The 17552-nt window shown below is 41.7% G+C and overlaps 1 protein-coding gene across 1 annotated transcript; it reads left to right on the top strand.

The window, feature by feature from the left end:
* The first annotated feature begins 99 nt into the window (after positions 1-99).
* Positions 100-17307, top strand: LOC131126349 (uncharacterized). Its single transcript, XM_078791041.1, has 52 exons — positions 100-335; positions 2371-2424; positions 2559-2648; positions 2736-2780; positions 2852-2896; positions 2982-3044; positions 4779-4805; positions 6234-6302; positions 6380-6442; positions 6513-6548; positions 6620-6664; positions 6790-6867; positions 6991-7044; positions 7379-7444; positions 7912-7956; positions 8010-8063; positions 8171-8218; positions 8293-8377; positions 8467-8502; positions 8890-9063; positions 9560-9649; positions 9725-9808; positions 9922-9992; positions 10059-10247; positions 10328-10499; positions 10590-10679; positions 10741-10848; positions 10937-11031; positions 11103-11253; positions 11349-11453; positions 11552-11721; positions 11816-11912; positions 11993-12133; positions 12520-12618; positions 12701-12799; positions 12899-13038; positions 13099-13225; positions 13317-13397; positions 13481-13579; positions 13708-13755; positions 13820-13888; positions 13937-14119; positions 14282-14412; positions 14508-14580; positions 15091-15165; positions 15251-15376; positions 15454-15549; positions 15627-15836; positions 15911-16088; positions 16453-16567; positions 16657-16826; positions 16898-17307. The coding sequence occupies exons 1-52, from the start codon at positions 264-266 to the stop codon at positions 16974-16976; spliced, it is 5010 nt and encodes a 1669-aa protein (XP_078647167.1). The 5' UTR covers positions 100-263; the 3' UTR covers positions 16977-17307.
* The last annotated feature ends 245 nt before the right edge of the window (positions 17308-17552 follow it).

Here is a 17552-nt window from a genome sequence, read left to right as displayed (position 1 = left end):
AAAGCAGGATGATGTCCAACAGGATGAAATCTAATCTGCTGCAGCTACAAAATCTCTGCGTGAGATGAGGATGCTGTTTGGGCTGGACATCATGTGGACGCCTCCCTTCTTCAAGGTGAAGCTGCCCAGTGCAATCAAAGAGTATCAGAATGAATGTGAAAGCCGTGATGAGTTAGCAACGTGCACAGAGAACATTCAGCGTGGATGTTCATGACTCCTGAAGGCTTCTTTTACTGATCTGTTGTGTCTGGAGAGAAACACTCATGGGAAGAAGAGTGTCGCTACTTGCTTTGGTCCTGTTTGCTGTGATGCTGATGGACACTGGCGCCAAGAATGTAAGATTTACTTTATTTGAGACGATGGAAATTCTGAATTAGCATATTATAAAGCTCTATTATAAAGTACTCTTTTTGCGATGGACTTGGATATACAATATACTTGTAACTAGAGTGCCTGTGCTTATCTGCCAACATCTTGCATCCTGACAACGGGATGTTGTTTGTGCCTGAATGTAAGCACACAGAGTGTTCTTTGCCGGGCCATGTTGGTGGGCCTGTGTGAGCGAGGTCTGGGAACATCGGATAAATAAAACACTCTCCCGCAGAAAAGAGCCAAAACGCAAATTAATGTGTAAGTCATCATAAGATGCTAGAAATAGAAGAGTTAGAGTGCAGACCTCCACAGTTGAGTTACAGTATGTTACAGCAGTGTGCAAGGCAGTGGATTACAATAAGTGGCCTTTATTATGAAGTCATACACCAACATACCACATGAGCTTTACATGAACATTAAAATCTGTTCATTTTACCATGATATACCATATTTTATGTTATCATAATTTGTTACTTGCAGACTTGCAGTTAGGCTCATCACATATAATAGGAGTGGCTGTAATATACTGCAATTACTGTAATATCATGATTAATTTCTGTGTATTTTGTAATTGTAAATGTAATTTTTTTAAGATAAATGAAATTGCACTGGGTTTGTAATTTTGAGGAAATGTTTTATGACTCTTGTAATGTGTTTTAGGTATTTTCATTTGTGCATTTCATGAAGGAAAGGTGCATTGAAGCAAATCCTTACTGAATGTTCCTAAATGGGCTTTTTTACTCACAAATATTTTGAATTTAAATAAATAAACAAATCATATTTTCAGCTGACACAGTAGTAAAAAAATTAAAAACATGTTTGTGTCAGTGTGAGAGGTCTCACATTTTGTATTTGCTGAACGTTTTTGGGAGAGTTTAAGAGCTAATATGCTAATAATACAGAAAAAAATGGTAATACGAGAATATGCTTGCTTACTGTATTGTTTTAAATAATGACCCTAGTTATGAAATGTATATCCTTTTAAATAAAATTTGGTGTAATTATTGTAGTTGCACATTGAATCATTTACCACAAAGAGATTTCCCCAACTTATTATAGATTTTTAAAAAGTTTAAAAAAAAAATGTATCTGCGATTAAATGAGGTTAATTGTGAATTAACTATGGACAAATATGTGATTAATCAGGATCAAATATTTTAATTGATTGACAGTCCTAAAAAATTAGTTATTATAAAATTAAAATATATTTTTTAAGCGCACACAACACAGAGAAATATGCAGTGTACTTGAACGCCTCATCTGCGCACAGTGCTTGAAAGAAAGATGGAAGTCGAGTAGTGTGTGCGTTCTATGAACAAATAAAACCATCCACTCTGACATCATAAAGATGATGAAAGGATTCCCTGACCACAATCTGTCTATGGTGTCCCAACTATCTTCGCAGAGAATGAGTCCCCAATGTGTGGATGCTTTGTTTGGACACTGTTTGACCTGACAAAAACCTGATCCTACGAAAACTGGGGTGCATGAAAACCACAGTTCTCCTGTACATATATTAAAATGATGGAGGGTCCGCTATGAAGGCATTCCATTAAAAATAGGTATATTCAAATGTTTTGCACATCATTAGGTGTGCCTAATATTTTGCTTAAAACTTCTCTCAGCATATTGCAGTTCCACACCACTGCCCGTCTATAGAATCCACAGCAGAAGCCTGGGTGAGCATATTATAACAATAATAAACTGTAGCAGTAGTTTACTGGCTTCCATTAAATCCCATTCTATTGAACCGAGGTTGAAGGTTTGGACCAAGATGTTATGTTATTTGATGGCTTGCTGTTATTGGAATAAATAGACTCCATAAATCCAGTGCATGTACTCAATCTGCAGCCCTGCCATATACATACACACACACAGACACAAATTATACCACAGGGCGGAAATAAAATGCAATCAAATGCATTGATCGCTCATATGAGAAGCTTGTACAGGAAAAACGAGGGGAGCAAACTTCAGCAGTTGTGTTTTTTGTTTCAGTGTGTGTGCAGCGGAAGGTCACGATGTCACTGTGAAGGAGTGAAAGGTAGTCGGGTGAGTGACACGTCTCTTTTATTTTATGCTTTATATTATGTGTAATATTTAGGATTTTATAGTATTGCTCAAGTAAATTAAATACAACTTTTAAACCTTTTTGTATTAACCACCTTGTCTGCACTCCCACACAGGGAGACAAGGGTGTCCCAGGAGTTCCAGGTGCTCCAGGACCAGAGGGCCGCAAGGGTTCAGACGGTCACGCTGGACCCAGAGGACCAAAGGTGGACTTTAACGCATTTCAAATCATGCTGCTAAACACTAATTGTAATTGTGTAGGATTAATGGTGATAGAGTTGTGTATTTGGCAGGGCAACACCGGGCCGGATGGACCTGTGGGCCTTCCAGGGGATCCGGTAACAACATATTTTATAGTTTATTAAGTGCCTAAAGTCAAAGTCAATTTCTGTTTCTAATAATTTTACAGGGTCTGACTGGCAAGGAGGGATTTGCTGGCTCTCATGGTTTACCGGTGAACTTTTATTTTGCCTCATTCAATTAACTTCACTTTGTTTATCTACGTTATCATGTGTTTATGCATATTTCCTCACTCGCAGGGCATCCCGGGACTGCAGGGCCCACCTGGACAAGCGGGGGCTCCAGGCTGCAATGGAACAGATGTGAGAAGGAGTTTAACAAAACAACATGAGAATTGTTTCCATTTACAGTTTCCTGGAAAAAGAAAATGAAACAATGTGTATCACTGCTAGCTGTCCTGACTCTTGTCAGATTGTCCATTGTTTGTGTTTTTAATTTAGCAACATGTTACTATTCACTGATTCACATCATTAAGTTCTGCCTTAATGATAACAGGTTCAATTATTATTATTATTATTAAGTACAATATTTTATTTTATTATTTTATTATTTTAATTATTAATTAGTTCTTATTTTTATTACATATATTGTGTGATATATCATATATTAAATATGCAATGAATCTAATTTTTCATTGTAATTGTATTATAGTTGTATTTTTCATTGTATGTGATACTGTGTTTTTCTATTAATAGAAGTTAACAAAAGTATTAATAATGTATTATATACAGCACTTTTTTATAATGGCATCTCATTGTTTTAGGGAGACTATGGACCTCCTGGTGCTCCTGGTGCCCCTGGACGTGATGGACCTCCAGTATGACAACAAATCAAGGCACAATACAGTGGAACCTCTAAGTCAGGGTTGTCGCTGATGTTTTTTTATTGGACCACAGCACATTATTTAACAAGAAAACAAACAAAACAATGAGCAGTAATTTTACAAGGAAAAAAAATCAAAATATATATATTTTTATATCTAACGAGAAAGAGTTGTAATTTTACGAGACTAATGTAATATAAGATAAGATAAGGTAAGATATGCCTTTATTCGTCCCTCAGTGGGGAAATTTGCATTGCACAGCAGCAAGAGTACAGAGTCAGTTAAGCAGTACAAAAATACACAATATAAAAAAATAAACAATATAAACAACCCAAGTATTAACAAATCAACAGTTTTACAAAGAGTTATATACAACTACAGTATGCAGATAATATGAAACGAGAGGAACCATATGACCAGCCTATACACTATGAGATCTTGCTAGTGAGTTAATATGAGGCATTATAGAAATACTTCACACAGAACTTAATATATTGTATTTAGAGCCTTGATATTGCACGTGGAGTTTGATCAGACATTGCACAATGAATGGAGTCTGGAGTAACTATACTGAGTATAAAAACAAAGTATTGCACAGATGTACATAGTGGTGTAGAAGTAATGTCATAATGTCATTTTAGTAGCATAAAGTTGAAATACTAAAGTTGTAAAATGAAACAAAAAATGAATTCCATAATTTATAGAATATTAGGTTGTGCAAAAAGTTAAAAGTCAAAATATCATAATTACATGAAGGAAATTTAAAATAAGAAAGTTCAAATCATGGGAAAATAAAAAAACAGCAATAGGAAACAAACAAATCTGTAATTTTATGAGAATCAAGTGCAAAATATCAAGAAAATAACTATATAAGTATAAATATATTTTACCAACAGGAAATGGAGAAAAAGAATGTGTTACAGGATCAAATTGTCGCCATCATAACATCTTTATTACTGTGTAAAGGCACTGTTTGAAAGTAAAATGTAGTGAAATGTAAGTAGCCTATTAACCTGAATACACATGTAAGTCTGCTAACATCTTTGGTTTGAAATGTACGATATTTATTCCATAGAGGTTGCACAATTGGTTGAGTATATTTCAGGTTAATTTTGCACGTTGGAGGTTCCACTGTATTACACAATACTAGAACCAAGGGATAGCCAAAGAACGTTTTTGCCCCCCTATGAAACTTTTGCTCTTTAATTCACAGGGTCCACCGGGTGCTTCTGGACCAAAGGTAATCAAGTATATGCTGTGCCAGCTGAGGTCACTTGTTAAGTACTTTTTCTACAAGTGTATTTAGCAAAAGTGCCCAGGTCTGCCCTTTTGGAAGTTTGCTGGCAGGATCCTGATGTAGAAAAATGTATTTATATATAATAACATGATGCGAGCACACCCCAAGCTCCCGGAGCTCATTTCGGAATATGTTCAAGAGGGACCAATAGTAGCTTCCTTAAATATTGGCTGTGCTATTTGCTACTAGCAGAATCATACCTTCAGTCACATCACAATGAAGGAAGACATGTGAAAGTAAGTATAGAAAGCAAAAGTGTTTACTTGTTTTAACTCTTCAGCTTTAAGAATGATTTGGAGTGCATGAGAAAGCAGAAATGTAGCTCTCTTTGACCAAATGGTCATTTATGTACATTGCACAACACAACTGCAACAGAACCACTGTTGTAATTGCAGCAAAGAGTAAACTGCTCAGCCAGTTACAGTATACTGCTGATGAGCTTATTGTAAATAACAGTACTGCAAGTGTAATACAAGTGAGTTTCGCACCAATACAACACAAGTAACATTTTAAAGCACATGCAAAGGTAGATAAAGCTGCTGGATGCTGACTATTGTTATTTGATTATTTGAAAAAAATGTAAATAATTTGCAAGCACAGTCTGAGTAAAAGTTTTTTACACAAGTTTTATGAGTTAAAGCAACATGTTACGGCCACAACCTTTTTTTTTGTGGCCCACATACTCATCAACTATTGAAGATGAGGTGGTTAATTAAATAGAGCTGCTACTGGAACATTTGTGCGACATTATTTGGGTAAAAGTATTGGGGCACCTGCCCCCGGTTGTCAACCGATTGCAAGACGTAAAAATTGAAAAGTTTAACAACTTCAACTCCTCTGAGAATTGATTCATTCATTCATTTTCTACCACTTATCCTCACAAAGGTTACGGGGGGTGCTGGAGCCTATCCCAGCTGTCTTCAGGCGAGAGGTGGGGTACACCCTGGACTGGTTGCCAGCCAATCACAGGGCACATATAGACAAACAACCATTCACACTCACATTCATACCTATGGACAATTTGGAGTGGCCAATTAACCTAGCATGTTTTTGGAATGTGGGAGGAAACCGGAGTACCCGGAGAAAACCCACGCATACACGGGGAGAACATAAGATGGCCAAGTTTGGAATTGAAATCGGGTCTCCTATCTGTGAGGCCTGCGTGCTAACCACTTGTCCACCGTGCAGCCCACCTCTGAGAATACTTTTTAATATACAATATGTCCATTTATCCAAAAACATCACAATTTCAGGATTTCCATCTGCTACATATCACAGTAATGTTAACATCACAGGCAATATGGGCCATATGATGCACTAAATGAACCTAAAATGCCCTTTGAAAGCATCCACTTACCCGCTTTTGTGCAGGGCAAATCTCCAGTGTCAGTGGATGGAATTCCAGGACCACCAGGACTCCCTGGGAGAGATGGCAATCCGGTAAAAAGCTTGCATTGAAATGTTGACAATACCAAACACTCAGCACATAACTCAAATTTTATTCCTGGGCGTTTTAGGGAGAGCCAGGTTTCCAAGGAAAACCTGGGCGAGGTGGAGATCCAGGACCACGTGGTCCAGTTGTGAGTAAATAACTTGGGTTGCATTTTGCCCGAAACGGTGTAGGCGTTATTGTGGTGATTTGATTACCAGGGACTCCCAGGCCGTGCAGGGACTCCAGGATCCAAGGTACGTATGTAGATTTATGTGTATTTAACCAGAGACTGAGTAAATAGTGACTGCTTTAGTTTGTTTTTTAGGGTCAAGAAGGTTTAGGTGCTACACCTGGACCACGTGGACTAAAGGCAATACATTTATTTATAGATTACATTTAAGTATAGATGCTAATAAGTGTATGATTACATTCATGCCATAAATCATTTTGTCAATGTGATTTCTGCGTTACCACGATTTTCTATATCTTATACAGGGGAGAAAGGGCCTACAAGGACCACCTGGACCCCCAGGTCGGATTAAGGAGTTCTTCACTGAGAGTCTTGTATTAAAGGTACAGTAGGTGTCCAGGTGACAATAGATGTTTTATATACATATTCATTGTTTATTACTTATTGCTGACGACGATGAAATATAATAACATGTACGGGAGGGTGTGTTATCTTCTGTTGGTCAGGGTGCCAAAGGTGACAGAGGTGATACCGGAGATAAAGGCTGCAAAGGCGCTCCGGTAAGTTCCTGCAAGAAAAAGTCACATGATGAGAAAATAGGTTGTGAAGTTGAAATATTGGGCAAGGAAGCTTGACTGTGTTCCTTGTTTATTGTAATATTAATACTTGGAATCTATAAGTATGAATGGTTGTTTGTCTATATGTGCACTTTGATTGGCTGACCAGTCCAGGGTGTACCCTGCCTCTCGCCCGAAGACAGCTGGGATAGGCTCCAGCGTGCCCGTGACCATAGTGATGATAAGCTGCATAGAAAATGGATGGATGGAATTCAGTTACTTTGTTCAAAAACTAGCATTTCAGTTTGTCCCTAATGGTTTTGGTGTTCTTCCCCAGGGAGACCCTGGTGGGGACTCCTACACAAAAGGAGCAAAGGGAGACAGAGGTCAACCGGGTGCAGAAGTAAGACATATCATAGATAGATATATCATACTTTCGTTTGTTTCACTAATAAAGCATTTATACATGTTAAACAGCAGATGGCGGTAATGTGTAAAGTAACAAATGAAATGAGGTAATGTTGAGTCTTTCATTAACAAATGTGTTGTTTATTTAACACAGCATCAGATCTGAAGATTCTCTTAACATTTTTGAAGGAGGCCAAAGTGAAACAGTAACTTTGCAGAGTCCACCTCCCTCCAAGGCAGAGTCAGTGAATAATGCAACAGAGGTCCTCCTTAGTCACAAGCGTTTATTGCCTTTATGATGACTGGCATGTAATGTGTCTCCAGCAAAAAGAACTTTAATGGGAAAATAAATGAATGCATGCCAGAGGCGCTGCGTCAACTGTTCTTTTTTTATAACAAACACAAGTGTACTGATTGAATGCACAGATCTAATGTCCTCACTGGACTTAATTGTCCTTGCAGGGAAAGATGGGGAAGGATGGCGAACCTGGACAGGCTGGATTCATGGTAGGGATGTTTGTAGACTGTATGTGTTGATGATAACATATAGTTGTTTTTAGGGAAGGCCTGGTTCTAGAGGCGATCTAGGGTATCCAGGAACACAAGGAGCGATGGTCAGCCATCACGTATTATTATCTACTATGTACATACATAATACAATCGTTGTAATTGGCTGCCATGTTTTATTAAAAGGTACCACTGTCTGCTTTGTCATCTTTAGGGTGAAAAGGGGGACAGAGGTCTCCCTGGTCCGCCTGGGGAACTAAATGTAATCATATCCTTTCATTATTGATGCAAACAATTTTTAACATGGTTTAAACTGCTAACTCTGTCCTTTTGCAGATAGTGGGACCTGTGGATGGGCTGCTAAAGGGTTATCAGGGAGATCCAGGTTTTCCAGGAGAACCAGGACTAGTGGGGCGCCAAGGTAAATGAACGCAACCCGGATAAGGCTCGGATTGAAGTACGAAATGCATAAAATGAGATGAAATAACAGTTGTCTGTATTTTATTTCAGGTTTTGAGGGATTTCCTGGACCAATGGGCCCACCAGGTGTTGATCTAGCTGGATACAACATATGGGCAAATGTATTGGGACACTTCACCGCAGGAAGTCGAAAAACAAGAAGCATGTGTATAATTCCCTCTCTGAAAGACTTTACAAGACATTATTAATCATTAATTTCAGCTTTTCTTCCTTTTCCTATCTTTTGGTCTTTTTCCTCATTGCTGCTCTTTTGTGTTGGGGTTTGGCCTTGGGCCAATAAAACAAACAAGCTGCAGGCCACAAATGGCCCTCAGGCCACACTTTGAAGAATATTTGATATAGCGCTGACTGATTATCTGAATGTCTACATGAAGACATTTGCCCATATTAAGCACAAAATGTACCAATCCACAGCATCCCATTACTCATCATCTCCCACTAAATTGTACACAGGAGAATCACTTCAGAACTTTCCTGGTCCACGAGGTCCTGATGGGTTTCCAGGTCCGAAAGGAGATCCTGGGGAACCAGGCGATATTTACAGAGGGGCTCCTGGTCCAGAAGGGGATCCTGGTGATCAAGGGCCAGCTGGGGATCAAGGCCCACGTGGACCTCCTGAAGAAAAAAGTATGTGCAGATGTTTTAAAACAAGTTGATACGAGTGAACAATAGGAGACACAGCAGTTAACTGAATAGAGGCGTTAATTGGAGCATTTATGGTGCATACACTTACAGGCCATGATGATATCTACCTTTCAAAAGATAATAATAAACAGTCAGAGAATTGAATGATATGCTATTATTGTGGTTGTGTCAACTGCTGCTAGTATGAAATGATTGATACGCTAACACTTTGCTTTTTATGTTGTGTTACAGCCTGATTAACTGTTTCTGCACATCAGCATGCCAGCAAGGGGGATTAAATAATATGGATCAAATATGTTTTTTATTGTGCTTTTATAGCACCTTTGTTGCAACGGTTTATGTATATTGTCTCTCATCGACATCAAATGCTCACCCAAAAGCACACACTGTCATTTAGGAGTTGCTGTGATGACAAATGAAGTTTATTCTGTTGAATCAAAGAAAAGTATGAACACCGTTCTGTATTCAACTCTTGTAGATGGCAAAATAGTCAAAGGTCAGCCAGGAATGAAAGGAAGCAGGGGTATCCCCGGACCGGCTGGATATGATGGGATGTTTGGAATGAAAGGTAGGAAAATTGGAATATACTTACTGAGGGTTAAAAACATTGAAACACATTGATCATAACAGCTGATTTTCACAGGGGGACAGGGTGAACTCTGCTATGATTGTACGTCAACGGGATTACCAGGTCCGCCGGGTCCACCTGGTCCTCCAGGACAACCAGGTAAAAGACAAAATACATTGTTCAGTTGTGTCAAAGCATGAAATATGTTACTAAAAGAGGTCAAGGTCAAATGTACCAGTCCACAATAGTAAACATTTTCTTTACACTGTCAGGATATAATCAAGGACCAGGAGAGAATGGTGATCCGGGTTTCCCAGGACTTCAAGGCATACGCGGAAGTCCAGTAAGAAAATATACATTAAAAGGTTGAGTTGTTGGCTCTTGTTGACTCATTCTTTGTTCTACCAAGGGTCGTGTTGGTGTAACAGGAGTTCCAGGGTTCCCTGGACAAAAAGGAGAACCATATTCCGATATCGGTCCAGGGATGAAAGGGGAGAGAGGAGACCTAGGATACCCTGGCAGTCCCGGAAGAGATGGCCTCCCTGGGTCTCAAGGATTGTCTGGCCCCAAAGGTGTTCAAGGTCTTCCAGGGGATTCGGTAATAAGGTTCTTTTTTCTACTCTGCAAACTTAAAGAATATTTTTTTAATTATAATAAGCATTTTTATCCATTCTGAAGTATCCCTACAATGGTGGGAAGGGAGACAAAGGCTTCCCAGGTCCACCTGGACCTTCAGGCAGACCAGGGCCACAAGGCTACCCTGGACCATTTGGATATGGTCCTGCTGGACCCCCTGGAACTAAGGGAGATTTTGGGGTACCTGGCTTTCCTGGACAACCTGGAATTCCGGGTAAGTAAAGATGTAGACTTACAGTACATACAGAGCTCTGAAAGACAGGCAGATGGACTTCTTGTGTCTTTTCTCCTGTTTCACTGGTAGGCCAGAAAGGAGAACCAAGCCGCATCTACACCAAAGGTCTTCCTGGACCACGTGGATTTAAAGGTCTACCTGGATCACCGGGCAGAGAAGGTAATCTGCATGGCTTTATCCAGCGTCTCATTCATTCTCATAAAAACAAACCAATTTGTAGGTGATCCAGGGGCTCCGGGTTTCATTGGCAGACCAGGCTTCCCAGGACAGAAAGGGGAACCTGGTGATACATCATTCCCTGGACCCCCAGGAGACCCAGGAGAGAAAGGTTGTCGGCACTCACCCAAATTCACCACTTGTAACTTAACACTCATACTTAGTATTACATTACTGTACTAAGTGTGCGTGTTATACAGGTGAGAAGGGAGCCCTTGGTTTACCAGGTTCCACAGGTTTGGGTCTCCCTGGCCGGCCAGGTCAACAAGGGCCTCCAGGTCTTCCAGGCTTAAAAGTCAGTAGTACAAATCAACCTTTAGAGGCTTAAAATACTTTTAAAATTTAAGATTTTACTTCTTCTCTCAGGGTGATGCTGGTTATGGATATCCGGGACTCAAAGGCCTCCCAGGAATACGAGGAGATGAAGGGTCTGAAGGCGCTTCAGGAGATCCAGGAATCCCTGGATCACCTGGAAACCCGGGATTACCAGGAAATGCAGGGTCACCAGGAGAAAGAGGTTCCCTAAAATCCTCGGACAGTTATATAATAATGATAAAGAATTCCATACTATCAAAAACTCATTTATCTAACCCTGGCACATGATGCATTCAGGAAACAAAGGGTTAGTTGGACCACCAGGACCACCGGGTCCCAAAGGTTTATGTAATTATTCTCTTCCTGGACCACCAGGACCAGATGGTGCTTCAGGGTCTCCCGGTCAGTGTTCTATTCTGTTTTCAATGGTATACTTGTGTCTGTTTACCTGATCATCATTGTATCTGGTCATTGTCTCTTTGCCCCACCCCCTTTTATAGGACCCGATGGCTTGCCAGGTATGAAGGGAAATAAAGGCTCTCCTGGGTTTGGTAGGCCTGGTCCAGCAGGAGAGCCCGGTCTTCCTGGGACAACAGTGCCAGGTCCCCAAGGTGATATTGGACCAAAAGGAATAAAGGGCCAAAACGGGCTGCCAGGCCAACCAGGTAAGGCAGGAGTCTACACCAACATTACGCAGTGCTACGAGAAGTCATTGATCATTTTGAAGTGAAGAACTTCATTTAGATTATTGTTAAACCAGTTAGTTTTTCTCAGGACTCAGAGGAGTCCCAGGACCAGATGGATTACAACAATTTGGGCCACAAGGATTGCCTGGAATTATTGGACCACCAGGACAAATAGGTAGCTGAGAAATGTATAGAAAAACTTCATATATAAGAAAATCCAGTAAGACTTACTTTCCTGAAATGTTATGTTTATAGGTGACCCTGGTCATAATGGAATTAAAGGTTCCTTGGGTCAACCAGGAATGACTGGGGACCCTGGTCCCATGGGTCCTCGAGGGCCTCCAGCTCCAATACCTTTAGACCTGATTGGACCCCCAGGAGACCCCGGTCAGCCAGGTGTCTAATTTTCATTTCTTGATTTCTTCTGTCTTCACCAGGAACTTGTTATTGATGCAGACTTCTTATAGATCCTGGCAAGATCACAATGTGGACACCAGCTTAATATTTTGCAACAGGTTCTCAATTCAATAGTATTTCTCACCAGCAGTTGGACTCAATCAAAAACACACAGACAGAGAGTAAGCAATGCATAGGGTTCTTTTTTGGACCATTTAATTCCACAGAATTATACAGTATGGAGCAACCTGACTACTTTGTTACACGTAATATTGTACCATAACCAAGACAGCGTACAAGAACCGGGGCAACGTTTTCAGGATTTATTTATTTATTTTTATAAAACTGAGGAATTCTAAATTCAAGGTTTGACTGCACTCTCTTAGGTGACCCAGGTCCAGTTGGTTTCTGGGGAGATACTGGAAGTATTGGAGTAAAAGGACAAAGGGGAAATACTGGAGCCCCAGGGAGGCCTGGACAAAGAGGTGCATATTTTTTGTCCAAGAATTTGATACATTGCAAATGTTTTTAAATGCTTTGATGTGCTGTGTTCTTATTGGTGCCCAGGTCCCACAGGTGAGCCTGGTATTGAAGGCTCAGTTTTCTCAAAAGGAAATCGGGGACCTGCAGGTATCCCAGGAGTTCCAGGAACCAGAGGCAGACCTGGTAAGAACTGCAGTTTGGTTTTAGGTCTGCTGCCTGCTTTCCAAAGCCAATCCTTAGTAAGATATGAGCAGTTGTTTACACAGTATAATGCTCTCATAGGGCCAATGGGAACAAAAGGAGACCAAGGGATCCCTGGACCGCCAGGCATAAATGGGGCACCAGGTCCAAGAGGTTACAAAGGTGACAAGGGAGAACCAAATTATTATGGACATGGCCCACCGGGACCGATTGGACAAAAGGTGAAAGAAATATTGTGTCCATAATCAAATGCAAGGTTCACTTAGCCTTAATGTCCTCAGGGGGAGCCAGGATTAAGCTATAAACACACAATGAAGGGTCAAAAAGGAGAGCCTGGTATTGTTGGACCTGCGGGTCTACCTGGAAGGCATGGATTCAAGGGAGAACCAGGACCCGATGGACAAAATGGTTTCTACAACTGGCAATTTTTTAAGAGTGGATTTATATCCACTAAAAACTATGAGCATTGCAGTCTTTTATCCCAACCCTTCTGTTCCAGGTTCACCAGGCTATCAGGGGCCAAGAGGTTTAGATGGGCCTCAGGGATGGAAAGGACACAAAGGGCCAAATGGACCACCAGGCAAAGTCCCTTATAAAATAGTTCACCAATGACTGACACTAAATGAACCTGTCTTATATTCAATATCTTGTGTTCGTCTTCAGGTGCCCAAGGCCCACCAGGTCCTCCTGGTTCTGTGGGTTCTAAAGGGAACCAGGGACAGGATGGGATTCCAGGGCCACCAGGACAGAAAGGAGATGCAAGTGAGACATAGGAAAAGTGTCCATGTCCATTCTTCCGTTACATGTAGCAGTTATGAGCAAACAATGTTGGCAAAACGGTGCTTTCAATGTCCTCATTGCAATTAAAATGTCTTATTCCGGGTCTATAGCTGGATTAGAGGGTCCGCCTGGTCCACGTGGTCTGCCTGGTCAACCAGGTAAGGTCTCAAACTTATAAGCAATGGCAGTATTCTTATTTTCCCCTATTCTGAACTCATTCAGAATATATTACGTTTGAGGAAAATGTTCATAACGAGAAGTTAGGTCGAGAACATAGTCGACCGGAACTTGGTATTGCCTTTCAACTCACAAACCTGGAATCATATTCTTATGTAATAGGTGCTCCTGGGCATCCTGGTTCTCCTGGCTTGCCTGGCACAGGAGATCATGGACCAAGAGGAGCAAGAGGACCTCCAGGTGGTCGTGGGGGATCTGGTCAGAGGGGACCACCAGGAAGAGATGGGACGTGTGTCCCCGGCGTAAAAGGGGACCGTGGACCTCACGGCTGTCAGGGTAGACCAGGTGAGGGTCTAATATTTATTTTGTTTCTACGCCTGTATGACACTCAAGACCACCATCTCAAAGCCAGTTAATCAATCACGCAATCGAATGCTTTTCTTACACTATAAGACTGTTTTGTGTCCTCGACTTGCATAAAACAATGTCTGTTTTTGTTGTATGAAGGCAATCCTGGTCCCCCTGGACCTCCAGGACCTTCAGCACCTGGGTTGAAAGGGAACATAGGTGACCCGGGCCCTCCAGGGAGACCAGGATACACTGGACCCCCAGGAGATTCAGGCATCCCTGGTCCACCTGTGAGTTGAAGCAGTTATTTTAAGTATATTTACCAACTATAATATTTCTGATGAAAGTAATTGGAAAACTTGCTTTGTTTGATTCACATCCCCAGGGTCCAAGAGGCCGACCTGGGGATCCAGGACCAAGAGGCGATTCCGGTCTTCCCGGCATTGATGGGTTCCCTGGTAAAGAATGTTTTTGAACCATATCACCTTTTGGCATTAGTCTTTGGGTTAAATCAGGGATCGCTAAGGATCGCAATCGACCAGTCGGTCAGTTTCCAGTCTGACGTTGCGAGCACATCCCAAAAATATTAGCTGTGAGCCCTGCCAGCAGAGGCTGACCTCGCAAAGCAAGAAGCATTGCATGACGTGCAGCTCCACGAATCCTCCAGCTGCAGCGACATGAATCGTTAAGACTGACCAGTTCAACAATACTCCTCCTCTCCTTCAACAACCAATGCTCCCCCCACCAGAAAGTAGAGCTGACACCACATGTCCAACCCTGATGAACAGCCACAAAATCAGGGGTGCCTGAAGTGCAGACTTATTTGGCATTGGCCTCAGGCACACTGCAGAAACAAAACTAAACCAAAAAACAGCAAACATGATAAAAACATTGAAAGGTACAAAGACAAAAAGCTAAAATGTTGACGCAAACTAAATGTCATACTTTGATGATCCATTAACTTTCAGGTGACAGGGGAGATCCTGGATACATCCCAGGCCCAACTGGTCCACCTGGTGAGAAAGGTTTTCCAGGACAACCTGGTGAGTCTAACAGGTGATAGAATATGAGGGGTTCAAGTAAAAAAAAAAAAAAAAAAACAACAACTCTACAGCATTGTTTTTATAGGCATCAAAGGTGAACGGGTGTATGCCAAGGTGATATATGAACCCGGACCGCCTGGCTTACATGGCCCTCCTGGCAACCCTGGACTGCCTGGAAACACTGGACCAGCAGGACCACCGGGCCACCCAGGTCCTGTATAGTGATATGGAAGATGTGTGCCTGAGTTATTATTTGCTAGTGTGAATTTGGATATTTTGTTCTAAAAGGTCCCATGGGTATCAAAGGAGTCCAAGGTTCCAGCCCAGTCGGACCAGCTGGATTTACAGGTCACAAGGGAGACAAAGGAGTGGAGGGTGTGCCAGGTACATGTCTGCGTTTGCGTTGAAAAACATCTGTGATTGCAGATGTAAATAATACAGACTGATTTTCCCCTTTGCAGGTCTACCAGGCAGACCTGGAGATCCCGGCAAGAAGGGTCCTGTCGGCTTACCAGGCAGAGGCGGTTCAGCCTACACAACAAGCTTCCTGATAGCACGACACAGTCAGAGCAACCAAGCGCCACAGTGCCCAACAGGAACCAGTCTCATTTACTGCGGTTACTCTTTCCTCTTCATGAATGGAAACGAGCGAGCGCACGGTCAGGACCTCGGTAAGAGAAGCCATCACGCTCGATATCCTTCCACTGCCCCACAAAGCCATTGAACAATTCCAACTATTTCTCAGGGACCTCGGGAAGCTGCCTCCCTCGATTCTCCACCATGCCCTTCCTCTTCTGTGACACAGAGACAAACTGTCGCTATGCCTCTCGTAACGACTACTCCTATTGGTTGTCCACTGACGCCCCTATGCTACCCTCCATGGTTGCCATCATGGGGGAGAGGCTACCCTTCTACATCAGCAGGTAGGACCGGATATTTTATTTGTGAAGATACATGATCACTGAGAGCTATGATTATGTAGCCTGTGTGGGTTCACCCATTGGGGCTCTCAAGTACTGGTCCCAAATCTGGATTCATTGGTTGCATCAGAAAGGGTATTCTCTGTAACAACCGATCCAAAACAAATCATGCAAGTTGGACAAATCTCTGACTGGAGAAACACAACATACCTGTGCATTAGTAGTGAAGACTGACCTTGTGGCTAACTGGTGGCCAATCCGTGTGGTTGATGGGTCTTTTGCTGTCAGTGGTCCAAACAAAAGGATTTTTGTTGTTTTGTCATCAACTTCTGGGACAAAAACAAAGCAGCTGTTATTTTTGTTTTAGGTGTAGCGTGTGTGAGACTACGTCACATGTCATAGCAGTCCACAGTCAGACAACTTTGATACCAGACTGTCCCAGTGGCTGGGAGTCTCTCTGGAATGGATATTCATTTGTAATGGTAAAGATCTGCTACATTTTGGCAAAATAGCATCCACTCCATTTTCAATTTTCAATGGAATTGACCACGTTTGGCCTTCATTCAACCAGCAAACAGGTGCCGGTGCAGAAGGCTCTTCCCAACCGTTAATTTCTCCCGGATCATGCCTTGAACATTTCCGCCAAGTGCCGTTCATAGAGTGTCATGGCAGGGGGACGTGCAATTACTACCCTGATTCCTACAGCTACTGGCTGGCGCCAGTAAGCCCCAACATGTTCAGGTAAACTAAAAGCAACAAATTCACAGCTTTTGCCAATAATATCTCATGTTTGTCTGTTTCTCCCTCTACAGTAAACCTGTTCCTCAGACGGTCAAGGGTCCTTCTCTCGAAGGTGTCATTGGCCGTTGTCGGGTTTGCCGTAAACAATAGCAACCTGAGAAAGTCGACAGATGTACCGACACACAATATTGGCACACCATGACATTCCGACAGAAGTCATGCATTTACCCAAGAAGCTAAAGTTCCTATTCAGTTTCTGCAGATTTATACATGCAACCCAGGAGGTTGTGCTCTTCAAGCAAGACAGAGCTTTTCTTCCTGCCACTTACACACACATACCGTTGACCCTCAGAAATGCAGCCGTGACACAGATGCTGATCAATTTCACAACTGTCGAGCAGCAAAGACATATGATATTAGTTTTGATTGCAATCTACCAGTTGTTATTTCACTGATATTGAAAACATGATTAAAAAAACATAATTTGGTAATTATAATTTTTGGTCTTAAAAATATCGTCTTGTATTCAGGCCAATATGGTATATTACAGAAAAGTGAGCAACCCCTCTGCCTGAGCAAAGATGGAAAATATCTATCATGCATCAAAACACTGATGAACTCAAGGGACAATTTGTCTTGAAACTGTTGTCTTGTGCATTAAGTATACGTCAAGGAAAACTGTCCATTTTGGGAATTTTTCCCATTACACAATCCTTATATTAAACA

Source organism: Doryrhamphus excisus, linkage group LG6 (genome assembly GCF_037039965.1).
Source record: "Doryrhamphus excisus strain RoL-2023G ecotype Guam linkage group LG6, RoL_Dexc_Guam_v1.1, whole genome shotgun sequence".
NCBI classification, from domain to species: Eukaryota; Metazoa; Chordata; class Actinopteri; order Syngnathiformes; family Syngnathidae; genus Doryrhamphus; species Doryrhamphus excisus.
This window is presented reverse-complemented; position numbering and strand designations above follow the sequence as displayed.

Excerpts from the sequence above, each read along its gene's own strand:
- LOC131126349 (XM_078791041.1), top strand. The coding sequence starts at position 264 with ATGGGAAGAAGAGTGTCGCTACTTGCTTTGGTCCTGTTTGCTGTGATG. Across the intron at positions 6,868-6,990 it reads CTGAGAGTCTTGTATTAAAG|GGTGCCAAAGGTGACAGAGG; the intron begins GTACAGTAGGTG and ends TCTGTTGGTCAG. Across the intron at positions 11,032-11,102 it reads CAGGTCTTCCAGGCTTAAAA|GGTGATGCTGGTTATGGATA; the intron begins GTCAGTAGTACA and ends TTCTTCTCTCAG.